This window comes from Eumetopias jubatus, unplaced genomic scaffold (assembly GCF_037043125.1).
Source record: "Eumetopias jubatus isolate StellerSeaLion01/CBP00866 unplaced genomic scaffold, mEumJub1_p1.0 scaffold_1, whole genome shotgun sequence".
Taxonomy (NCBI): domain Eukaryota; kingdom Metazoa; phylum Chordata; class Mammalia; order Carnivora; family Otariidae; genus Eumetopias; species Eumetopias jubatus.
In genome coordinates this window covers 73,518,762-73,540,727 of record NW_028274807.1, presented here as the reverse complement: position 1 = coordinate 73,540,727, position 21,966 = coordinate 73,518,762, and the positions used below count along the sequence as shown (strand labels likewise).

General features: G+C 40.4%; 1 protein-coding gene across 1 annotated transcript in view; it reads right to left on the bottom strand.

Moving 5' to 3' along the window:
- Positions 1-21,966, bottom strand: part of ATP13A5 (ATPase 13A5) — a 115,752-nt gene that overhangs the window by 75,624 nt on the left and 18,162 nt on the right. The window contains exons 6-7 of the mRNA XM_028101090.2: positions 18,638-18,707; positions 3,557-3,691 (exon numbers count right to left, since the gene is read on the bottom strand). Of these exons, the coding sequence (XP_027956891.2) occupies positions 3,557-3,691; positions 18,638-18,707 (205 nt within the window). The remainder of the gene's footprint in view (positions 1-3,556; positions 3,692-18,637; positions 18,708-21,966) is intronic.

Sequence of the window (21,966 nt, the reverse complement as noted above, 5' to 3'; positions counted from 1 at the left end):
GGCTCAGTCATGACTGAAGGCAACGCACTGTGGGTCAGATACTGTCCGTGCTATTTCTAGCAGCCCCCTGAGGAGCCAGCAATGGAGAATGGGATACAGCTCAGTATAAAGACAGTTGAATGCCAACTCAACTTGCATTCACACCCGCACCAAACTTGGTAGGGGCTGCCACGGGGTGTTTCTTGGCTTAGGCAAGATTGCTCTCTCTTTGCAGCATGATTTGGGGCTAGAGAAGATGCAGGAAGACAGCTTATTCCGCTCCTGCCAACACTTCCTCTCTTGCAACTTTCAAAGGCTGGTATTTGTTCAGCAGGATTTGGAGATGACCGGAGATGCTTCTTCCGTTCCTGGCAACCCCCTTCCCCAATCTTATTGTAATAAAATTATCAAACAATCATTTACTGCGGCAAGGAAACTCATAGGTCGCTTTGAAATTTTGCTCAGTGGGATGGTATGAAGCACTTGACTTGGAGTCAGGAAACCTGGGGCCATGGTCTGTATAGCCACCATTACATGGCAAGTCTGAGCAAGGCACTTCACCTCCGTGATTGTTCCTGTCCCTCTCTCTCAGGTGGTGGGAGGTTACAACAATCACAACTGTATCATTTTAGAGTTTGCCCTGCCCTACACAAGCATATCTATTACAGATGTGGGAGTCAATTGCAAATTGTAAAGTGCTAAAGAAATATTGATTGTTGAGGATTTCTGACTGAAACTGCAAAGATACAGTTTCAGGAAACTGGCTCATGTCCTATAGTGTTGCAAGATGCCTTACAGGGTGGGTCAGATAAGCTTCTGTTAACAAATAGGAACTGCTAATGGGATTAGTGTCTCCTTGTTAAAGAACTCTTTCTCAGTCCTGCCATCAAATGAAATTCCCAGGCCAGTCACTATTTTAAGCAAAGGCATTTAGGGATTATTAAGATGTAAAACCTGAATGTTCAAGATTCATTAAGGATTTTAAAATAAATATTAAGAAAATTACAAATGGAAAAACAGAGCATACCTACTCAAGAGGAGAACTTGATAAGCAAAACAGGAAACCCAGAAACCCAGAAAAGGAAAAGAGAAACATATTTGACCACATACATTTTTAAATATCTGGGAAAAGTCAAGGTCAAAAGGAAAAAGGTAGACTAAAAAATGAAACTCTTCCACATGTATGGTGGATATAAAGAGATAGTAAACAGAAAAGAAAAACGCAAATATCTATTAGAGAAAAATGCATCTAATCTCACTAATCAGCAAAATGTAATTAAAATGTCAATGGGACACACTTTGTAAAAAACATGCTAGCTTGAAAAATTTTAAACATCAATATATAACACCAAATGCTGGCAAGGATTTGGGGAAATGGATACTCTCATATGTTGCTGTTATTTTATTTGAAGAAAATAATATCTCTATCTCAGTATCTATTAACATCTAAAATATACATATTTTTTGATACAACAACCTGGCTTTTGGTTGCTTTGCTAAAAAAAAAATTGTGAACACTAATATGTAAAGACACATCTATATTGTAGTTGTGTGTAATTCAGCATACTTGTGGCAAAAATTGGAGAGGAAACCCCTTGTTTTCCATAAATAAAAGGATGGTCGAATAATTTATGATATACCATGGAATGTCACACCATTAGTTTTAAAGATGGTTTAGAATTATTTATTTACTTGGTGTATGGCCATTATATGTATTGTAAAGTGAAAAATACAAGTTCCAGATTAATATACAAAGTACGTTCCTGTTCTAATAAAACAAATTAATAAATATATAAATAAATCTCCATATAAACTAGTATTTCTGTGCATCTTATAGAGTAGAAAGAGTGAAAAATATGTCCAGCTGATGATGAAATTAATAAATAACTAAACAGATGTATTTGGGATCCTGGTGCTTGAATTTGTCCTTTGGCGGATTCCTCTGGAACAACAGCTCTTAAGCTTTTAGCATGCATAGCAATCACCTGTTATGAAACTAAAAAAGTGCAGATTCCTCTTGTTACCCTGGATATTTTGATTTAATAGGTCAAGAGCTTAGGAATCTTGAGTAATTCTCTCACTGAAAACTTGCCCTTTAGAGTGAAGAATCAAACCTATTTTTTCTGTAACCCTTCCCCCAGCTCCCACACAGGGATCTCTATATTTCTTTTCCATTTCCCTCAAGACAGTTACACCTAAGTTCTAAATGAAGAAATGGACATTATAAATAAATTTTAAAAGGGAGACTAAAATTTGTCATAAACATGTAGATGGGAAATGTGTAGAACAAAAACAGTATTTAAGTCAGGGGAAATATGTGGAAACATTCTAGGGGGTGTAACATAGCACATGGTAACACCACATTTACTTGGGACCCATTGATTACAGGTAACAGAAATTTGTTAAGTTTGCTTAGGCAGATGAGAATTTGTGAAGATGCAGGGATGTTGTACGAACCTAAGGTGGGAAGTGAAGCCAGGGTTCCCAAGGGCTCCAAACAGGAACAGGAAATACTTTGAGGAGCAGGTCATTCATTCTCCCTCTCCCTGTACCCTCTCCTTCTCCCTGGCCTCTCCCTCTCCCCTAGACTCCATATTGCTCACCTCTGTGTCTCACTGTGTATTTGGCTTATTCTTTTGCTCTCTCTCTGCACAAGTGTTTTCTCTGTTTGTACACACACAGGGCTCAAAGGTACCCATTCTGATCCTGGCTAGGCAGCATTTCTCAGGTCACATTCCTAACAGAGTATAACAGACAGCTTCAAGCCCTTAGGCTTGGATCCCAGGCAAAAAGTTGTGTTGGCATTATTCCTGTTGATGGACTGGCTTCTACAGGGTCAGGTGACCCCTGTTCCAACTCTGTGTGTCAGTGGAAGGAGAGAGCTACCTGGAACACACTGTTGCAGGCTGCCAGAGCTCTGGGTACTCTCAATTATTAGAGAAGATGAGGGAAGGAGAACATTTGCCTCAAAATATGTGTACCGAATTTCATGCCTGTCAGAGAAGAGGAGGCTGGGGAGAATAACCCAAGTTCATGGGTCCAGCCCCTGTTAAAGTCTGCTGCACTTTATGTCCTTGGGTTCTATGAGCTACTGGTACATATTTATAATATATATCCCTTTGATGATTAGGATAGTTTAAATAAATTTCTATTATTTGTATACATCCTGACCCAAGTTGTTTATCTGGATAGATGGGCTAACACCTAATACGGTCCAATAGGAATTGACTCTAGTCTACAACACATGTTCCCAAATTATTAGTGGTCAGAAAATCTCTCACTAGCGTTCTGAAGTTTTCAAGGGCTTAAAGGGCATATTCAGACACAACCTCAGAGTCCTTTCAAACATAGTATGCCGTTCAGCCTTCAGTCGATAATTGGACTTTGCAAGGACATTTTCATCTACCTGCCAGTCCTGAAGCCCTCCTCCTGAGATCCCTCATTGAGTAAGACCTTGCTTTTTGCTTTATGACATAAGATTAACAAAGCAACTCCTTGATTTCAGTGGAAATCCTGTAGGTTTTGCTGCTTGGGCACCAGAAGCTAAATAGAATCCCACTGTGATTTCATCTCTTACCTGTCGCAAATCATACACACTTAAGACAATGGAGATAACAGACAAGATGATGATGGCCACAGAGTATTCTACATAACCTTGAGACAGCCACAAAGTTAGGGTAAAGGCTTGGAACAAGTAGAATGGATTTAAAACCTGCAGGTAAAAAAACAGCACTTGAGTCATTTGCATGGATCTTAGTGGCAATCAGGATGATGTCATTTCTTTATAGAATGTTGGGTTTTTTTTTCATTTTTTACAACACACAATATCTCCAATATTTGGGAACTCACTTAGAACTCAATTTGGGGGGGGGGGCAAAGATGGTGGAGGAGTAGGGGACCCTATTTCAACTGTTCCCCTGAATTGAGCTGGATATCTACTAGACCACTCTAAACACCCACGAAATCAGCCTAAGATGTAAGAAGATATATCTAGATCTCTACAAACAGAACATCCATAGCAGCTAGTTTCGAGGTATGGAGTAGGGAGCTGTGATTCCACATGATATTGGAAGATAAAAGGAAGGGGATGGGAGTTGCCATAAGCGCTTGAGCTGGGAAGGGGAAATAACACAGGAGTGCAAAAGCCTCCTGCCCCGGGGACTGGGGCACAGATTTGAAGACCAGTAGCAGTGGGGAAAGGACTTTAGGGCAGCCCCCTGGACTGAAACCTAGAGCGGTGGGACTGCATGTGTGAACTGGGGGCGGCTGGCAGTTTTAGAAGCACAAAGGGCAAAGAGATGTGCCTGGACCTGGAAGTAAGGGCTGGGAGTGTGGCTGTGGGGCCCACAACCCAGGACGCTGGGGTTTTAGCAGTACAGACAGAAACGGAGACAGTGCGGCCTGGAGAGCTCACTCAAGAACAGACTGCAATCTCTCTGCTCTGAGGCAGAGGGTTGGAAACAGCCTCTTCTGCTCTGACCCTCAGAAGAGACATGGAAAGCCACCAGGGAAAGCCACCAGAGAACAAAAGCCTCCCAAAAATTGTTTTCACTGAGCCCATCCCCTGCCACAGGAGGCAGGGCAACTCTGCCCAAACAGGGTTGCCTGAGTAACAGCATGGCAGGCCCCTCCCCCAGAAGACAGGCTGGAAGAACAAGAGGCAAACAACCCTAAGGTCCCTATAAAACAGGTGCATCTTGCTTGGGTTGTGGTCAATAATTTGGACTCCGTACATTCCCTCAACCACCCCTCAACAGAATGACTAAGAGGGGGAACCCCAAAACAGGAAAAACTCAGAGACTGTGACTTTTGCCAAGATTTACAAATGGATACAGATATAACCAAGATGTCAGAAATGGACTTCAGGGTAACAGTTATGAAGACGGTAGCGAGAATGAATAAATCGATCAATGGCAACATAGAGTCTCTAAGGGCAGTAATGAAAGCTGAACTGGCAAAACTTAAAAATGCTATCAATAAGATCAAATCTAATCTAGATAATCTAACAGCTAGGGTAAACGAGGCAGGAAAACAAATTAGTGATCTAGAAGACAAACTAATAGAAAAGAAGGAACTGGAGGAGGCCTGGAAAAAACAGCTTAAAATCCATGAAAACAGAATTAGAGAAATAAGTGATGAAACGTTCCAATATCAGAATTATTGGGGACCCTGAGGGGGTGGAGAGAGAGAGGAGACTAGAAGATATATTTGAGCAAATCATAGCTGAGAACTTCCCTAATCTGGGGAATGAAACAAACGTTGGTGTCCTAGAGGCAGAGAGGACATCTCCCAAGGTCAAGGAGAAGAGATCAATGCCCCAGCATGTAATAGTAAAGCTCACAAATCTTAGAACAAAGGAAACCATCTTAGGGGAAATTAGGGGGAAGAGATTTCTTATGTACAGAGGAACATCAGAATAACATCAAATCTATTCACAGAGACCTGGCAGGCCAGAAAGGGCTGGCAAGACATATTCAGGGTACTAAATGAGAAGAACATGTAGCCAAGAATACTTTATCTGGCAAGGCTATCATTTAGAATGGATGGAGAGATACAGAGCTTCCAAGACTGGCAGAAACTGAAAGAAAATGTGATCACCGAGTCGGCCCTGCAAGAAACATTAAGGGGGTTTCTATAAAAGGAGAAAGACCTCAAGAGTGATATAGAACAGAAATTTACAAAGACAATCTATAGAAACAAGAACTTCACAGGCAACATGATGACAACAAATTCATATCTTTCAATAATCACTCTCAACGTGAATGGCCTAAATGCTCCCATAAAATGGCACAGGGTTGCAGATTGGATAAAAAGACAGAACCCATCCATATGCTGTCTACAAGAGACTCATTTTGAAGTTAAAGATACATCCAGACTGAACGTGAAGGAATGGAGAACCATATTTCATGCCAACGGACCTCAAAAGAAAGCTGGCGTAGAAATTTTCATACTAGGCAAATTAGATTTTAGCTAAAGACTGTAGTTAGAGACACAGAAGGACACTATATCATTCTTAAAGGGTCTATCCACCAAGAAGATCTAACAATTGTAAATATCTATGCCCCCAGCATAGGAGCAGCCAACTACATAAGCTAACTGTTAACCAAAATAAAGAGACATATTGCTAATAATACGTTAATTGTAGGAGACTTCAACATTCCACTCTCAGCAATAGACAGATCATCTAAGCAGAAAATCAACAAAGAAACAAGAGCTTTGAATGAAACACTGGACCAGATGGACTTCATAGATATATACAGAACATCCCACCCTAAAACAACAGAATACTCATTTTTCTTGAGTGCACATGGAACTTACTCCAGAATAGACCACATACTGGGTCACAAATCAGGTCTCAACTGATAACCAAAAGATTGAGATTATTCCCTGCATATTCTCAGACCATAATGCTTTAAAACTGGAACTCAATCACAAGAAAAAAATTGGATGAAATTCAAACACTTGGAAGTTCAAGACCACTCGGCTTAAGAATGTTGGGTCAACCAGGAAATCAAAGAAGAACTTAAAAAATTCATGGAAACCAATGAGAATGAAAACACATCTGTCCAAAATCTATGGGATACTGCAAAGGTGGCCCTAAGGGGGAAATACATAGCCATCCAAGCCTCACTCAAAAAAATAGAAAAATCCCGAATTTACCAACTAACTTTACACCTTAAAGAACTGGAGAAAAAGCAACAAATGATGCCTAAGCCACGCATTACAAGAGAAATAATTAAGATTAGAGCAGAGATCAATGAATTAAAAACCAGAAATACAGTAGAGATCAATGAAACTAGAAGCTGGTTCTTTGAAACAATTAATAAAATCGATAAACCACTGGCCAGACTTATCCAGAAGAAGAGAAAGGACCCAAGTTAATAAAATTATAAATGAAAGGGGAGAGATCATGACTAACACCAAGAAGATAGAAACAATGATTAGAAATTATTATCAACAACTATATGCCAATAAATTAAGCAACCTGGAAGAAATGGATGCCTTCCTAGAAACCTATAAACTACCAAGACTGAAACAGGAAGAAACTGACAACCTGAATAGACCAATAACCAGTAACAAGATTGAAGCAGTGATCAAAAACCTCCCAAAAAACAGGAGTCCAGGGCCTGATGGATTTCCTGGGGAATTCTACCAAACATTCAGAGAAGAAATAATACCTATTCTCCTGAAGCTGTTTCAAAAAATAAATGAGTCTGGAAGCTTTCCTTCTGTGTCTATTTTTGACTCAGGTCATGATCCCAGAGTACTGGGATGGAGCCCCTCCTTGAGCTCCCTGCTCATGGGAAGTATGCTTCTCCCTCTCCCTCTGCCCCTCCCCCAACTCATGTTCTCTCACTCACTCTCTCTTGAATAAATGAATAAAATCTTTAAAAACAACAAAAAAAGAAAATATTTTATCAATAACAAAGTCTAACTACTTCTCTTTTTAAACAATATTTACCCATAACAGAGGAGAACTATGATTTAGACTCTTTTTTTATGTTAATCACCATATATTACATCATTAGTTTTTGATGTTCTGTTCCATGATTCATTATTTGCGTATAACACCCAGTGCTCCATGCAGTACGTGCCTCTTTAATACCCATCACCAGATTAACCCATCATCCCACCCCCCTCCGCTATAGAACCCTCAGTTTGTTTTTCAAAGTCCATCGTCTCTCATGGTTCATCTCCCCCTCCGATTTACTCCCCTTCATTCTTGTTCTCCTGCTATCTTCTTCTTTTTCTTTTTTTCTTAACATATCTTGCATTATTTGTTTCAGAGGTACAGATCTGTGATTCAACAGTCTTGCACAATTCACAGCGCTCACCATAGCGCATACCCTACCCAATGTCTCTCACCCAGCCACCCCATCCCTCCCACCCCCCACCACTCCAGCAACACTCAGTTTATTTCCTGAAATGAAGAAATCCTCATATCAGTGAGGTCATATGAAACATGTCTTTCTCTGACTGACTTATTTTGCTCAGCATAACACTCTCAAGTTTCATCCACGTCATTGCAAATGGCAAGATTTTATTGCTTTTGATGGCTGCATAATATTCCATTGTGTATATATACCACATCATCCTTATCCATTCATCTGTCGATGGACATCTTGGCTCTTTCCACAGTTTGGCTATTGTGGACACTGCTGCTATAAACATTGGGGTGCATGTGCCCCTTCGGATCCCTACATTTGTAACTTTGGGGTAAATTCCCAGTAGTGCAATTGCCGGATTGTATGGTAGCTCTATTTTCAACTTTTTGAGGAAGCTCCATACTGTTTTCCAGAGTGGCTGCACCAGCTTGCATTCCCACCAACAGTGTAGAAGGGTTCCCCTTTCTTCGCATCCCCACCAACATCTGTCATTTCCTGACTTGTTAATTTTAGCCATTCTGACTGGTGTGAGGTGACATCTCATTGAGGTTTTGATTTGGATTTCCCTGATGCTGAGCGATGTTGAGCACTTCTTCATGTGTCTGTTGGCCATTTGGATGCCTTCTGTGGAAAAATGTCTGTTCATGTCTTCTGCCCATTTCTTGACTGGATCATTTGTTCTTTGGGTGTTGAGTTTAAGAAGTTCTTTATAGATTTTGGATACTAGCCCTTTATCTGATATGTCATTTGCAAATATCTTTCCCATTCTGTCGGTTGTCTTTTGGTTTTGTGGACTGTTTCTTTTGCTGTGCAAAAGCTTTTTATCTTGATGAAATCCCAATAGTTCATTTTTGCCCTTGCTTCCCTTGCCTTTGGCGATGTTTCTAGGAAGAAGTTGCTGTGGCTGAGGTCGAGGAGGTTTCTGCCTGTGTTCTGCTTTACGATGATGATGGATTCCTGTTTCACATTTAGATCTTTCAACCATGTGAAGTCTATTTTTGTGTGTGGTGTAAGGAAATGCTCCAGTTTCATTCTTCTGCACGTGGCTGTCCAATTTTCCCAATGCCATTTGTTGAAGAGACTGTCTTTTTTCCATTGGATATTCTTTCCTGTTTTGTCAAAGATTGGATGACCATAGAGTTGAGGGTCCATTTCTGGGCTCTCGATTCTGTTCCATTGATCTATGCGTCTGTTTTTGTGCCAGTACCGTACTGTCTTGATGATCACAGCTTTGTAATAGAGCTTGAAGTCCGGAATTGTGATGCCGCCAGCTTTGCTTTTCTTTTTCAACATTCCTCTGGCTATTTGGGGTCTTTTCTGATTCCATACAAATTTTAGGATTATTTGTTCCATTTCTTTGAAAAAAGTGGATGGTATTTTGATGGGGATTGCATTGAATGTGTAGATTGCTCTAGGTAGCATTGACATCTTCACAATGTTTGTTCTTCCAATCCATGAGCATGGAACATTTTTCCATTTCTCTGTGTCTTCCTCAATTTCTTTCATGAGTATTTTATAGTTTTCTGAGTACAGATCATTTGGTGAGATTTATTCCTAGGTATCTTATGGTTTTGGGTGCAATTGTAAATGGGATTGACTCCTTAATTTCTCTCTCTTCTGTCTTGTTGTTGGTGTATAGGAATGCCACTGAATTCTGTGCATTAATTTTCTATCCTCCTCCTTTACGGAATTCCTGTTTGAGTTCTACCAGTTTTGGGGTGGAGTCTTTTGGGTTTTCCACATAAAGTATCATATCATCTGCAAAGAGTGAGAGTTTGACTTCTTCTTTGCTGATTTGGATGCCTTTGATTTCTTTTTGTTGTCTGATTGCTGTGGCTAGGACTTCTAATACTATGTTGAATAGCAGTGGTGATAGTGGACATCCCTGTCATGGTCCTGACCTTAGAGGGAAAGCTCTCAGATTTTCCCCATTGAGAATGATATTCGCTGTGGGTTTCTCATAGATGGCTTTTATGATATCGAGGTATGTACTCTCTATCCCTATACTATGAAGAGTTTTGATCAAGAAAGATATTGCACTTTGTCAAATGCTTTTTCTGCTCTATAGAGAGCATCATATGGTTCTTGTTCTTTCTTTTATTAATGTATTGTAGCACATTGATTGATTTGCGGATGTTGAACCAACCTTGCAGCCCTGGGATAAATCCCACTTGGTCATGGTGAATAATCCTTTTAATGTACTGTTGGATCCTATTGGTTAGTATTTTGGTAAGAATTTTTGCATCTATGCTCATCAAGGATATTGGTCTGTAATTCTCCTTTTTGATGGGGTCTTTGTTTTGGGGATCAAGGTAATGGGGGGTTCATAAAACGAGTTTGGAAGTTTTCCTTCCATTTCTATTTTTTGGAACTGTTTCAGAAGAATAGGTATTAATTCTTCTTTAAATGTTTGGTATAATTTCCCTGGACGCCATCTGGCCCTGGGCTCTTGTTTTTGGGAGATTTTTGATGACTGCTTCAATTTCCTTAGTGGTTAGAGGTCTGTTCAGGTTTTCTATTTCTTCCTGGTTCAATTTTGGTAGCTGATACATCTCTAGGAATGCATCCATTTCTTCCAGATTGTCTAATTTGCTGGCATAGAGTTGCTCATAATATGTTCTTATAATTGTTTGTATTTCTTTGGTGTTGGTTGTGATCTCTCCTCTTTCATTCATGATTTTGTTGATTTGGGTCATTTCTCTTTTCTTTTTGATAAGTCTGGCCAGGGGTCTATCAATCTTCTTAATTCTTTCAAAGAACCAGCTCCTAGTTTCGTTGATCTGTTCTACTGTTCTTTTGGTTTCTATTTCATTGATTTCTGCTCTGATCTTTACTATTTCTCTTCTCCTGCTGGGTTTAGGCTTTATTTGCTGTTCTTTCTCCAGCTCCTTTCGGTGTAGGGTTAGGTTGTGTATTTGAAACCTTTCTTGTTTCTTGAGAAAGGCTTGTATTGCTATATACTTTCCTCTTAGGACTGCCTTTGCTGCATCCCAAAGATTTTGAACAGTAACAGTTGTGTTTTCATTTTCATTGGTTTCCATGAGTTTTTAAATTCTTCTTTAATTTCCTGGTTGACCCATTCATTCTTTAGTAGGATGCTCTTTAGCCTCCATGTATTTGAGTTCTTTCCGACTTTCCTCTTGTGATTGAGTTCTAGTTTCAAAGCATTGTGGTCTGAAAATATGCAGGGAATGATCCCAATCTTTTGGTACCAGTTGAGACCTGATTTGTGACCTAGGATGTGATCAATTCTGGAGAATGTTCCATGGGCACTAGAGAAGAATGTGTATTCCGTTGCTTTGGGATGGAATGTTCTGAATATGTCTGTGAAGTCCATTTGGTCCAGTGTGTCATTTAAGGTCTTTATTTCCTTGTTGATCTTTTGCTTAGATGATCTGTCCATTTCAGTAAGGGAGGGTGTTAAAGTCCCCCACTATTACTGTATTGTTGTCAATGTGTTTCTTTGTTTTTGTTATTAACTGCCTTATATAATTGGCTGCTCTCATGTTAGGGGCATAGATATTCACAATTTTTAGATCTTCTTGTTGGATAGACCCTTTAAGTAGGATATAGTGTCCTTCCTCATCTCTTATTACAGACTTTGGTTTAAAATCTAATTTGTCTGATATAAGGATTGCCACCCCAGCTTTCTTTTGGTGTCCATTAGCATGGTAAATGGTTTTCCACCCCTTCACTTTCAATCTGGGGGTGTCTTTCGGTCTAAAATGAGTCTCTTGCAGACAGCATATCAATGGGTCTTGTTTTTTAATTCAATCTGATAGCCTGTGTGTTTTGATTGGGGCATTTAGCCCATTTACATTCAGGGTAACTATTGAAAGATAGGAATTTAGTGCCCTTGTATTGCCTGTGAGGTGACTGTTACTGTATATTGTCTGTCTTCCTTTCTGGTCTATTTGCTCTTAGGCTTTCTCTTTGCTTAGAGGACGGCTTTCCATATTTCTTATAGGGCGGGGTTTGTGTTTGCAAATTCCTTTAGTTTTTTTTGTCCTGGAAGCTTTTTATCTCCCCTTCTATTTTCAATGACAGCCTAGCTGGATATAGTATTCTTGGCTGCATATTTTTCTCGTTTAGTGCTCTGAAGATATCATGCCAGTCCTTTCTGGCCTGCCAGGTCTCTGTGGATAGGTCTGTTGCCAATCTAATGTTTCTACCATTGTAGGTTACATATCTCTTCTCCCAAGCTGCTTTCAGGATTTTCTCTTTGTCTCTCGGAGACTCGGAAGTTTTACTATTAGATGTCGGGTTGTTGACCTATTTTTATTGATTTTGACAGCGGTTCTCTGTGCCTCCTGGATTTTGATGCCTGTTTCCTTCCCCAAATTGGGGAAGTTCTCTGCTATAATTTGCTCCAATATACCTTCTGCCCCTCTCTCTTTCTTCTTCTTCTGGGATCCCAATTATTCTAATGTTGTTTCATTTTACGGTATCGCTTATCTCTTGAATTTTGCCCTCGTGATCCAGTAGTTGTTGATCTCTTTTTCTCAGCTCCTTTATTTTCCATCATTTGGTCTTCTATGTCACTAATTTTCTCTTCTGCCTCATTTATCCTAGCAGTTAGAGCCTCCATTTTTTATTGCACCTCATTAATAGCCTTTTTGATTTCGACCTGGTTAGATTTTAGTTCTTTTATTTCTCCAGAACGGGTTTCTCTAATAACTTCCTTTTCTTTTCAAGCTCAGCTAGTATCTTTAAAATCATCATTCTGAACTCTAGTTCCAACACCATACTAATGTCCATATTGATTAGGTCCCTGGCAGTCAGTACTGCCTCTTGTTTTTTTTGTTCAGGTGATTTTTTCCATCTTGTCATTTTGTCCAGAGGAGAATAGATGAATGAGAGAACAAACTGCTAACAGGGTACAACGTTCCTAGAAAATATACACTAAAGAAATCAGAAAAGACCTCAAACCAGGGGGAAAGAAAGGAAAAAGAAAGAGAAAACAAAAAAGAAAGAAAGAAAAAGATTAAAACAAAACAAAAGAAAAAAAACAGAATATGATCAAATATGATCAGGCTGGTGCATAGATCAGTGCCACACACTAGATTGCAGACGTATTTTGGTGTGTTAGAAGAAAGTGCCTCCCAAAATTTTAAAGAAAGAAAAACTTATATATGTACAAAAATAAGGGTTAATATGATGAAGGGATGGAATATGACTGTAAAGATGAAAAGTATAAAAGATTTTATAATAAGAATTGATAAGAAGGTGGTTGAAAAAAGAAAGAAGAAGATTTAAAAGAAAGAAGAAAAAAAAGGGAGAGAATGTGATCAGGCAGGAGACTAGAACAAAGCCATACACTAGAGATTTAGGGTATATTTTAATCTCTTAGAAGAAACTGTATTTCAAAATTTTAAAGAGAGAACAACATATATATATATACCAAAAATAAGGGTAACTACTATGAAGGGATAGAATATGGCTCTAAAAATGAAAAATAAAAAATACTTTTTTAAAAAAGTGATTGATAACATGTTGGTTGAAAAAGGGAAAAGAAAAAAAGAATGAGAAAGAAAATTAAAAAAATTAACTTTGAAAGACTAAAGAATCATGGTAAAAAAGCCATGAATTCTATGTGCAGTATTCCCCTAGCGCTGGAGTTCTGCCGTTCTCATTGATTGGTAAACTTGGTCTTGGCTGGCTGTTTGTACTGATCTTCTGGGGGAGGGGCCTGTTGCCGTGGTTCCTAGATGTCTTTGCTGGAGGCGGAATTGCCCCGCCCTTGTCAGTGCAGGCTAAGCAAGCTGCTCAGGTTTGCTCTCAGGAGCTTTTGTTCCCTGCAAGCTTTCCGTACAGCTTTGGAGGATGAGAGTGAAAATGGCGGCCTCCCAATCTCCACCCTGGAGGAGCCGAGAATTCAGGCCTCACTCCTCAGTGCGCCCCCAGAGGAAAACAGTCAGTCACTCCCGTCTCCCCAGTCTCTGGCCGCACTCTGTGCTCACCCAGCCTATGACCGAGAGTTTCTATCTCTGGTGCACGACCCCATGTGGAGTTTCCAAAGTCAGCAGATCCCAGCGGTGCGCTCCCGCGCCGCTCCTCCCAGGGGAGGAAGGGGAGTCTCCCTGGATCTGCCGCTTGTTGGGTCCCTGCTGGAGGAACAGTGGCCCGACTGTCACCGATCACAGTTTATGGCAACCCCGAGCTGAGAACCCACACCTCGGCTCCGTCTCTGCAGCCGGCTTCCCCACTCCGATACCCGGGAGCTCTGCCGCACTCAGGCACCCCCAGTCTTTCTGTGACCCCGAGGGTCCTGAGACCACACTGTCCCGCAAGGGTTCCACCCACCGCTTAGCCACTGGAGCGACGTCCCTCAGCAGAGCCGACTTCTGAAAGTTCCGATTTTGTGCTCCGCAGCTCTATCACTTCCCAGAAGCAGCAGACAGAGGCCCCCTCCCCTGCAGTCTGTCCTCCCGAATATCGCCTCGGATTCACTTCTCTGCACATCCTACCTTCCAGAAAGTGGTCGCTTTTCTGTTCAGAGAGTTGTTGCTATTCTTTTCTTCCATCTCCTGTTGAGTTCGTAGGTGTTCAGAATGGTTTTAATCCCTATCCAGCTGAATTCCTGGAACCAGACGAAATCCAGGTCTCCTACTCCTCCGCCATCTTGCTCCACCCCCCAAGAGTCCAATCGATTTAGTCTCTTCTTAAAACAAACTTCAACTTTGACCATTTTTATTGCATTCTTCATGTGATCACATGCTGCAGATGGAGTCAAGTTGTGTGAGGAAAATGCAAGACTGAACTTGTATCCAGGTCATTTAAAAATAACAGACTCTCCATGTCACGGGTCTTAGCAAGATGCTTTGAGAGTCAGGCAAGTCAGCACAGGCCTGCCCTTGAACAGGGAGAGATCATTGTACCCAAAGTTGTGGTGAAATCCATGGGTGGAATGTATCCCCAGCCAAAAGCTGGCCATTCATGCACATAGTTTTTGGTCTCTTTATAAGACCTTTAACTTTTTTTAATCCCTCAATTGTCCCCATTTTGGTCCTGCTGACCCCACTGTTAATAATGATAGCAGAGAGAGCAAACCTGAGGAGCTAGAGTCATATTTGTATACACATAGTGTGAATTAAAGAGCCCATCTGAGCAAAACAAGGATTATTTTCTAGATGAAGTGCTCTTTATGATGATTATGAATTAGATGAAATATTATCTAAAACCAGTGCCACGCTTTTTACCTCTACTTTCTATAATTCTCTAACATGTTAAACTTCTCCTTTAGTCCCCAAAATGAACTGACATCTGGTTAATAAGTTAATAGGCTGTATCTTATGAGTTCCTTAAACCCTCGGATATATTTTGTACATTAACAAAGCTTTAGTTCCTTAGTGTTTACTATTTCCATTGCAACATGCTTTCCTTACAAATTATAGCTCTTCTGTCTGCTTGGTATAAAATGCTCTAATTGTAGATTATGCACTAATGATAATATGATTTTGAGTTTACATAAACTCAGTAGAAAATTGGTTAAATACTTCTTGTATAAGAAACAACACCATCATAATTTAGTTCCCTTATTCAATATTCTTTTGAAACCAAATATGAAATAGTTTTATCTGCTTTTTTCCTACTAAAGGCTTAGTAAGTAGGTGGAGAAAATACTACTTCTTCTTTCAATATAGACCAAACTGACACCTGGGAGAAAGTTTGGCAGTTTGAAAATGAATAAGAAGTTTAAAAAGCAGCCTGCTTTTTGATAGTGGAGGAGATTGTGCATATGTGGAGGCATGGGGTAAATGGGAAAATCTCAGTACCTTCCAATCAACTTTTCTGTGAACCTTAGATTGCTCTAAAAAAAGTCTAACAAAACATTATTTTGGGTGCCTGGGTGGCTCAGTTGGTTGAGCGACTGCCTTCGGCTCAGGTCATGATCCTGGAGTCCCGGGATCGAGTCCCGCATCGGGCTCCCTGCTCAGCAGGGAGTCTGCTTCTCCCTCTGACTCTCTTCCCTCTCGTGCTCTCTCTCTATCTCATTCTCTCTCTCAAATAAATAAATAAAATCTATAAAAAAAATTTTTTTAAAAAAAACAACATTATTTTGAAAAACATGACCATGCTAAACAAAATGTCCATCATTGTGAATTAGAAATAGATTAGAAACACGCAGCATGGAGAGGAGGCTAGCATGATCAGCCCACTGGGTTCCACATAAGTACTGGAGAGTGATGGCTAGGAGCTCAGTTCTATGGGAAATAAGATCAACAGTGCCCCACAGTTGGCAGGGAACCAAACCAGACTTGCCTCCTGCCCCAGAGCAGAGGCCAAGAAAAGTCACAACCAGCAACTGTTCCCTAGCAGAGCATGGAGTGGGAAACAACAGAGTTCATGGTGCAACTGTGAACTTGGCCAAACCCCAACTAGCTCAGGGCCTATGTCTACTAGATCCCGGGAAACAGAGCCCCAACCCCCAGGAGAGGACCTGGTTCTGAACTGGAAGCTATGGGGACCACTAAGAGGCAGGCAAACTCAGAGCCATCTAGGAGGGTGAGTGAATACAGAGAGAAAGAGAGAAATGGAGGCAGGAGAAGTTCCACTTAAGGGGAGCTCACCACCGCCACCACTAATAATAATAACTTCAAGGAACACAAAGAAAACATTCCAAAAAAATAAATAAACCCACTAACAAAGAAAAAAGTCATTCTCAAGAAAATTGATATAATAGAGTAACATGAGCAAGACCAAACTAATACATTGAAAATAGCCAAAAAATCATAGAAGTAATTGTGTAAGACTGTTGAATCACAGACCTGTACCTCTGAAACAAATGATACATTATATGGGTTTTTTTAAAGATTTTATTTATTTATTTGAGAGAAAGAGAGAATGAGAGATAGAGAGCACGAGAGGGAAGAGGGTCAGAGGAAGAGGCAGACTCCCTGCTGAGCAGGGAGCCCGGTGTGGGACTCGATCCTGGGACTCCAGGATCATGACCTGAGCCAAAGGCAGTCGCTTAACCAACTGAGCCACCCAGGCACCCAATACATTATATGTTTAAAAAGGGGGGGGGGCGCCTGGGCAGCTCAAATGGTTAAGTGTCTGCCTTCAGCTCAGGTCATGATCTCAGGGTCCTGGGATCGAGCCCCACATCGGGGTCCTGGCTCAGCGTGTAGCCTGCTTCTCCCTCTCCCTCTGCTCATGTTCTCTGCTCTCTCTCTGTATCTCTGTGTCTCAAATGAATAAATAAAATCTTAAAAAAAATACATTTAGGGCGCCTGGGTGGCTCAGTTGTTAAGCATCTGCCTTCGGCTCAGGTCATGATCCCAGGGTCCTGGGATGGAGTCCCACATCAGGCTCTCTGCTCAGCTGGAAGCCTGCTTCTCCCTCTCCCACTCCCCCTGCTTGTGTTCCCTCTCTTGCTGTGTCTCTCTCTGTCAAATAAATAAAAAAATCTTTAAAAAAATACATTAAAAAAAAGAAGAAGATAGTAGGAAGGGAAAAATGAAGGCAGGGAAATTGGAGGGGGAGACAAACCATGAGAGACTATGGACTCAGAAACAAACTGAGGATTCTAGAGGGGAGGGGGGTGGGGGGATGGATTTGCCTGGTGATGGGTATGAAAGAGGGCATGTATTGAATGGAACACTGGGTGTTATATGCAAACAATGAATCATGGGACACTACTTCAAAAAGTAATGATGTAATGTATGGCGATTGACATAACATAATAAAATAAAAAGTTCACACTATCTGGGAAAAAAAAAAGAAGTAATAACATTACCCCCACTACCACCACCATTACAACCACCATCAAAAACTTAAGAAAACAAAACAAATGGAAAAATATGAAACAGAAATCTGTCTCCCATACTGGGATTGGATTTTTTTAAGTGGATTTTACTTTAAAACAAGTGGTTGTTGAAAAGGACCAGTTAGAAATGCTGGAATAGGGGCGCCTGGGTGTCTCCATTGGTTAAGTGTCTGACTCTTGATTTTGGCTCAGGTAATTACCTCAGGGTCATGAGATTGAGCCCCACAATGGGCTCCATGCTCAGGGGGAGTCTGCTTGGGATTCTCTCTCTCCCTCTGCCCCTCCTCCCAATTGTGTTTTCTCTCTCTCTCTCTCTCATGTAAATAAATAAATAAATCTTTTTAAAAATTCTGGAATAAAAATATATATATTTATTGACCACTACATCAAAAACTAATGATGATTCAGAGGTACAGATCTGTGATTCAATATATGTTAAGAAAAAAAGAAGATAGGAGAAGGGGAAGAATGAAGGGGGGAAATCGGAGGGGGAGACCAACCATGAGAGACAATGGACTCTGAAAAACAAACTGAGGGTTCTAGAGGGAAGGGTGGTGGGGGGATGGGTTAGCCTGGTGATGGGTATTAAAGAGGACACGTTCTGCGCAGAGCAATGGGTGTTGTGCACAAACAATGAATCATGGAACACTACATCAAAAGCTAATGATGTAATGTATGGTGATTAACATAACAATAAAAAATTTTAAAAAAACTAATGATGTACTATATGCTGGTTAATTGAACATAATAATAAAAAATATAAAGAAATATATGTCTAAAAAAGAAATATCAAAAAAAAAAGAAGAAAAGAAAGCCTCTATGGACAGGAAAAGCATAGACTAATGACAACAAGGAATAACAAAAGGAAGTTATATGAAACACAGATTTTGTTCAGATCAAATTATCCATATGTTGCCTAAAATTCCCCTGAGTACCAGGAAGTAAAAAGTAAAGGACCAAAAAAAAAAATGTTTTTCACAAATAGATGAAAACAGTTAGTTACCTGTTTAACAAGCAGCTTCCATATGGGCTGGATTTCTACCTCAATGACATTGGGCCCGCACACTAATCTTCTGTAGGAGAATGATCACTTATTAGTACCACATCTAAAACCTCATTGGTGAGTATAAGCCAAACTAAGCAAAAGTCACTGCTCTACCCTCTAGGCACTTTGTGCCTTTAATCGAAAATTAACGTGCAAATCATAAAACATTAACATATTTTTAAAATAAAAGTGCATAATGGGCAAAGTTGTTTTTCTAGTTAAAAAATATCTTAGGTACAATGTAACTCAAGAATCAAAATGAAGTTAGTAAGGCATTTTGAGTTATTTTTTAAATAATTCAATTATATTTTAAGAACAGCTAAAAACACAGATGTGAGGATGTTCCTAGAATTCTCAGACATTCTAGATTGCTCTTAATGGTAGAGATCAAGTCCATCTTACCTTGGTCTCTTCAGCACCTAGGACAGGCCTTTAGTATATGAAAATAAATACATGAAAGAATGAGCCAATGAACTGGAAGAGAATATATGTTCTTCACACTAACCCTTTATAAATTCACACTATGTATGTTCTAATAAGAAGCTCTTGTGTTTGTGCAGCATTTTACAATTTACAGAGTTCTCACACAAGATTTTCTCATTTGATTGTCACAGTGGTCCAAAGGAAAGGGACAATATCCCCATTTTGCCAAAGGGGAAAAACTATTCATTTGGGTGTTTTGCCAAAAGTATGTATATCTAGTATTAATTGTGACAATACAACTTTTAAGCAGAGGTGACTGCCAGGAACTGCACTAAGCCTTTTATATGTATTATCTCCTCTAATCACCATACCCCTATGAGATTTCATATTATCCTCTTTATTATAAAGAACACTAAAGTTCAGATAAAGTCAGCAATTCTCCCAGAGTCTCAGAGCTGGAAAGAAGCAGATCCAGGCTTCACACCCTGGTCTCCATGCCTCCACTTCACACTCGGTGAGCATCAGTGATGCAATTTGCATGATGGGTTCTTGATCTAAGGCGTGACATAGCTGAGCCCAAGTTTGTCTGACTTCCAAGCCATGCCTTTCCAAGTACAATTATTGCTTGCACGGGTCCAAGAGGACTCAAACTAGGGTCTTCTGACTCCATGTGTGAAAACACTGAGGTGCAGAGATGCTGGAAGACAGAAAGGTCAAACAGCATGTGCTATTGGGTTAGGAATGTCATGTGTCCCCAAACTTCACATTGGGAAGAGACCATAACTCAAGCCACTTTGGTGCTCAGGATCCTTTCTGGAATCTGTGGAAATAACCTGTTTTTGTCGAAGTGTCAGAACTTCTCAAAATCCCGAACTTGGTCTTCTCTCTCTTTTTCTCTCTCTCTCCTTGGAATGCCCTTCCCACATTCTTCAATTTATAAAGGCCCACTCAGCCTTTGAGAGTCAAATCTGATGATAGAGCCTAATGGTGGAGAAATTTGAGATCTAACAGACCTGGATTTGAATCCAGCTAAGCCTTTGCTGCTCCCTAGATCTGGAACAGGATTTCCCCACGTCTTTGCATAGCCACTCATTTCATTCAGGTCTCTGTTCAAATAGCACTTCCTTATTGGAGTTTTCCTTAACAATTCTATTGAAAACAGCCACCCTGGGGCGCCTGGGTGGCTCAGTCGTTAAGCGTCTGCCTTTGGCTCAGGTCATGATTCCAGGTCCTGGGATCAAGCCCCGCATTGGGCTCCCTGCTTGGTGGGAAGCCTGCTTCTCCCTCTCCCACTCCCACTGCTTGTATTCCCTCTCTCACTGTGTCTCTCTCTGTCAAATAAATAAATAAAATCTTAAAAAAAAAAAAACAGCCACCCTGATACTCAAATCAGATTCTCTTTATCTCCTTACCATATCTCATTTTTCTCTACAGTGTGTTGATAATCTGAAATTGCACCTTATTTTTAACATGTTAGTAACCATGCAACAAGAGACAGTATCATTCCCTATAATACAGGCTTCTAGAGGACACTGAAATATCTTGAATGCCTAAAACAGGGCCTAACACATATAATGCACTCAAGATTTATTTGTTGAATGAATGAGGGGTGAGCCTCGGTTCCCTTACGTATAAAATGGGTTTGATAATACATTCCTGATAAAATTGCTATCAGTAGCATATAATATAAACAAGTAAAGCAGTTAGCACAAGTGCCAAGGGCATGACAAGTTCTCAATAAATGCCCGTTATCTTTCAAGTCTTCCTTAGTCCCACAGGCACAATTAACTGTATTTTTCTCTCCTCCAATATGCCTCCTTTCTTAGTGATAGCAGGCACCTCTTTGAATTGTAGCATATAGTCATATATCTTTCTCCTCAAATTTCCCAGATCCTCCGTAGTGGCAGGGATGGAGCTTTTTCAACTGTTTTTCTAGCATCGAGAGGCACATTGTATGACAGAGAATGTCCTCTAAATATTGGAATTAATTAATGAGGATATTTGTGAGCCATGTCTAGAATTCTCTCTCCCCTAACAAGGCTGAAAACCCAGTTTACGGAACCACAGAAGCACACAGCTGTGGAAAGTCAGTTTAGAAAGAAACAAGGCAAGTGCCCGATGTTCTTCATCTTTTTCTGTTTGGTGAGATGGTTTCTGGTGTTACTATCAAAAGGTGGGGAGCTCAGCTCCCGTGAGGACTGAGACCCAATGGATTAATAGGAGCCTATAGATTATCCTCTTTAGGGTTTGTCTGAGCCACATTTGGATCACAGCCTGGCATGCCCCTTGCTGCTTGGGATTTTCCATTACCTCTTGCCAAAAGGTATTGTATATTTAGGGATTATGTACTCATCTCAATCTGAGCACAAGCCAAGCAGGATTTTCAGGGACATTGACCAATGGCTGAGCAACCAGAAGGAATGGAAGGTTTGAAGCTGGATCACGTGAGGAAAGTTCCAAGGAACAGAGGAGATTACACATCCTGACTTTGGAAATCTGACAAGATGGCAAGGAAAAGGGGCCCTAGAATTATTCCAGGTGGCCTTATAGAACTAAATAGGCTGAATAAAATTATGTAGACTTGCCTAACATTCAGAACTATCCATTAAGGGGATAATTTCTTTGGGAGCAGAAGGTACCTCTCCAAAAGAGATTGAAATATTTCTTAACAGGAAAGCTGTGGAGGGCATTTCTGGGTTGGCTCTGAATTACACTTGAAGGATCACTGAGCTTTCTTGCAACCATTCCACAATAGTAAATCTGTTGGGATGTATTTATTTCTGAATAACCAAACATGAATGAATAGGAATACTTTCTTCTGGGACGGTCTATATCCCTTTTCAATTTGATTATTTGTTCATTCA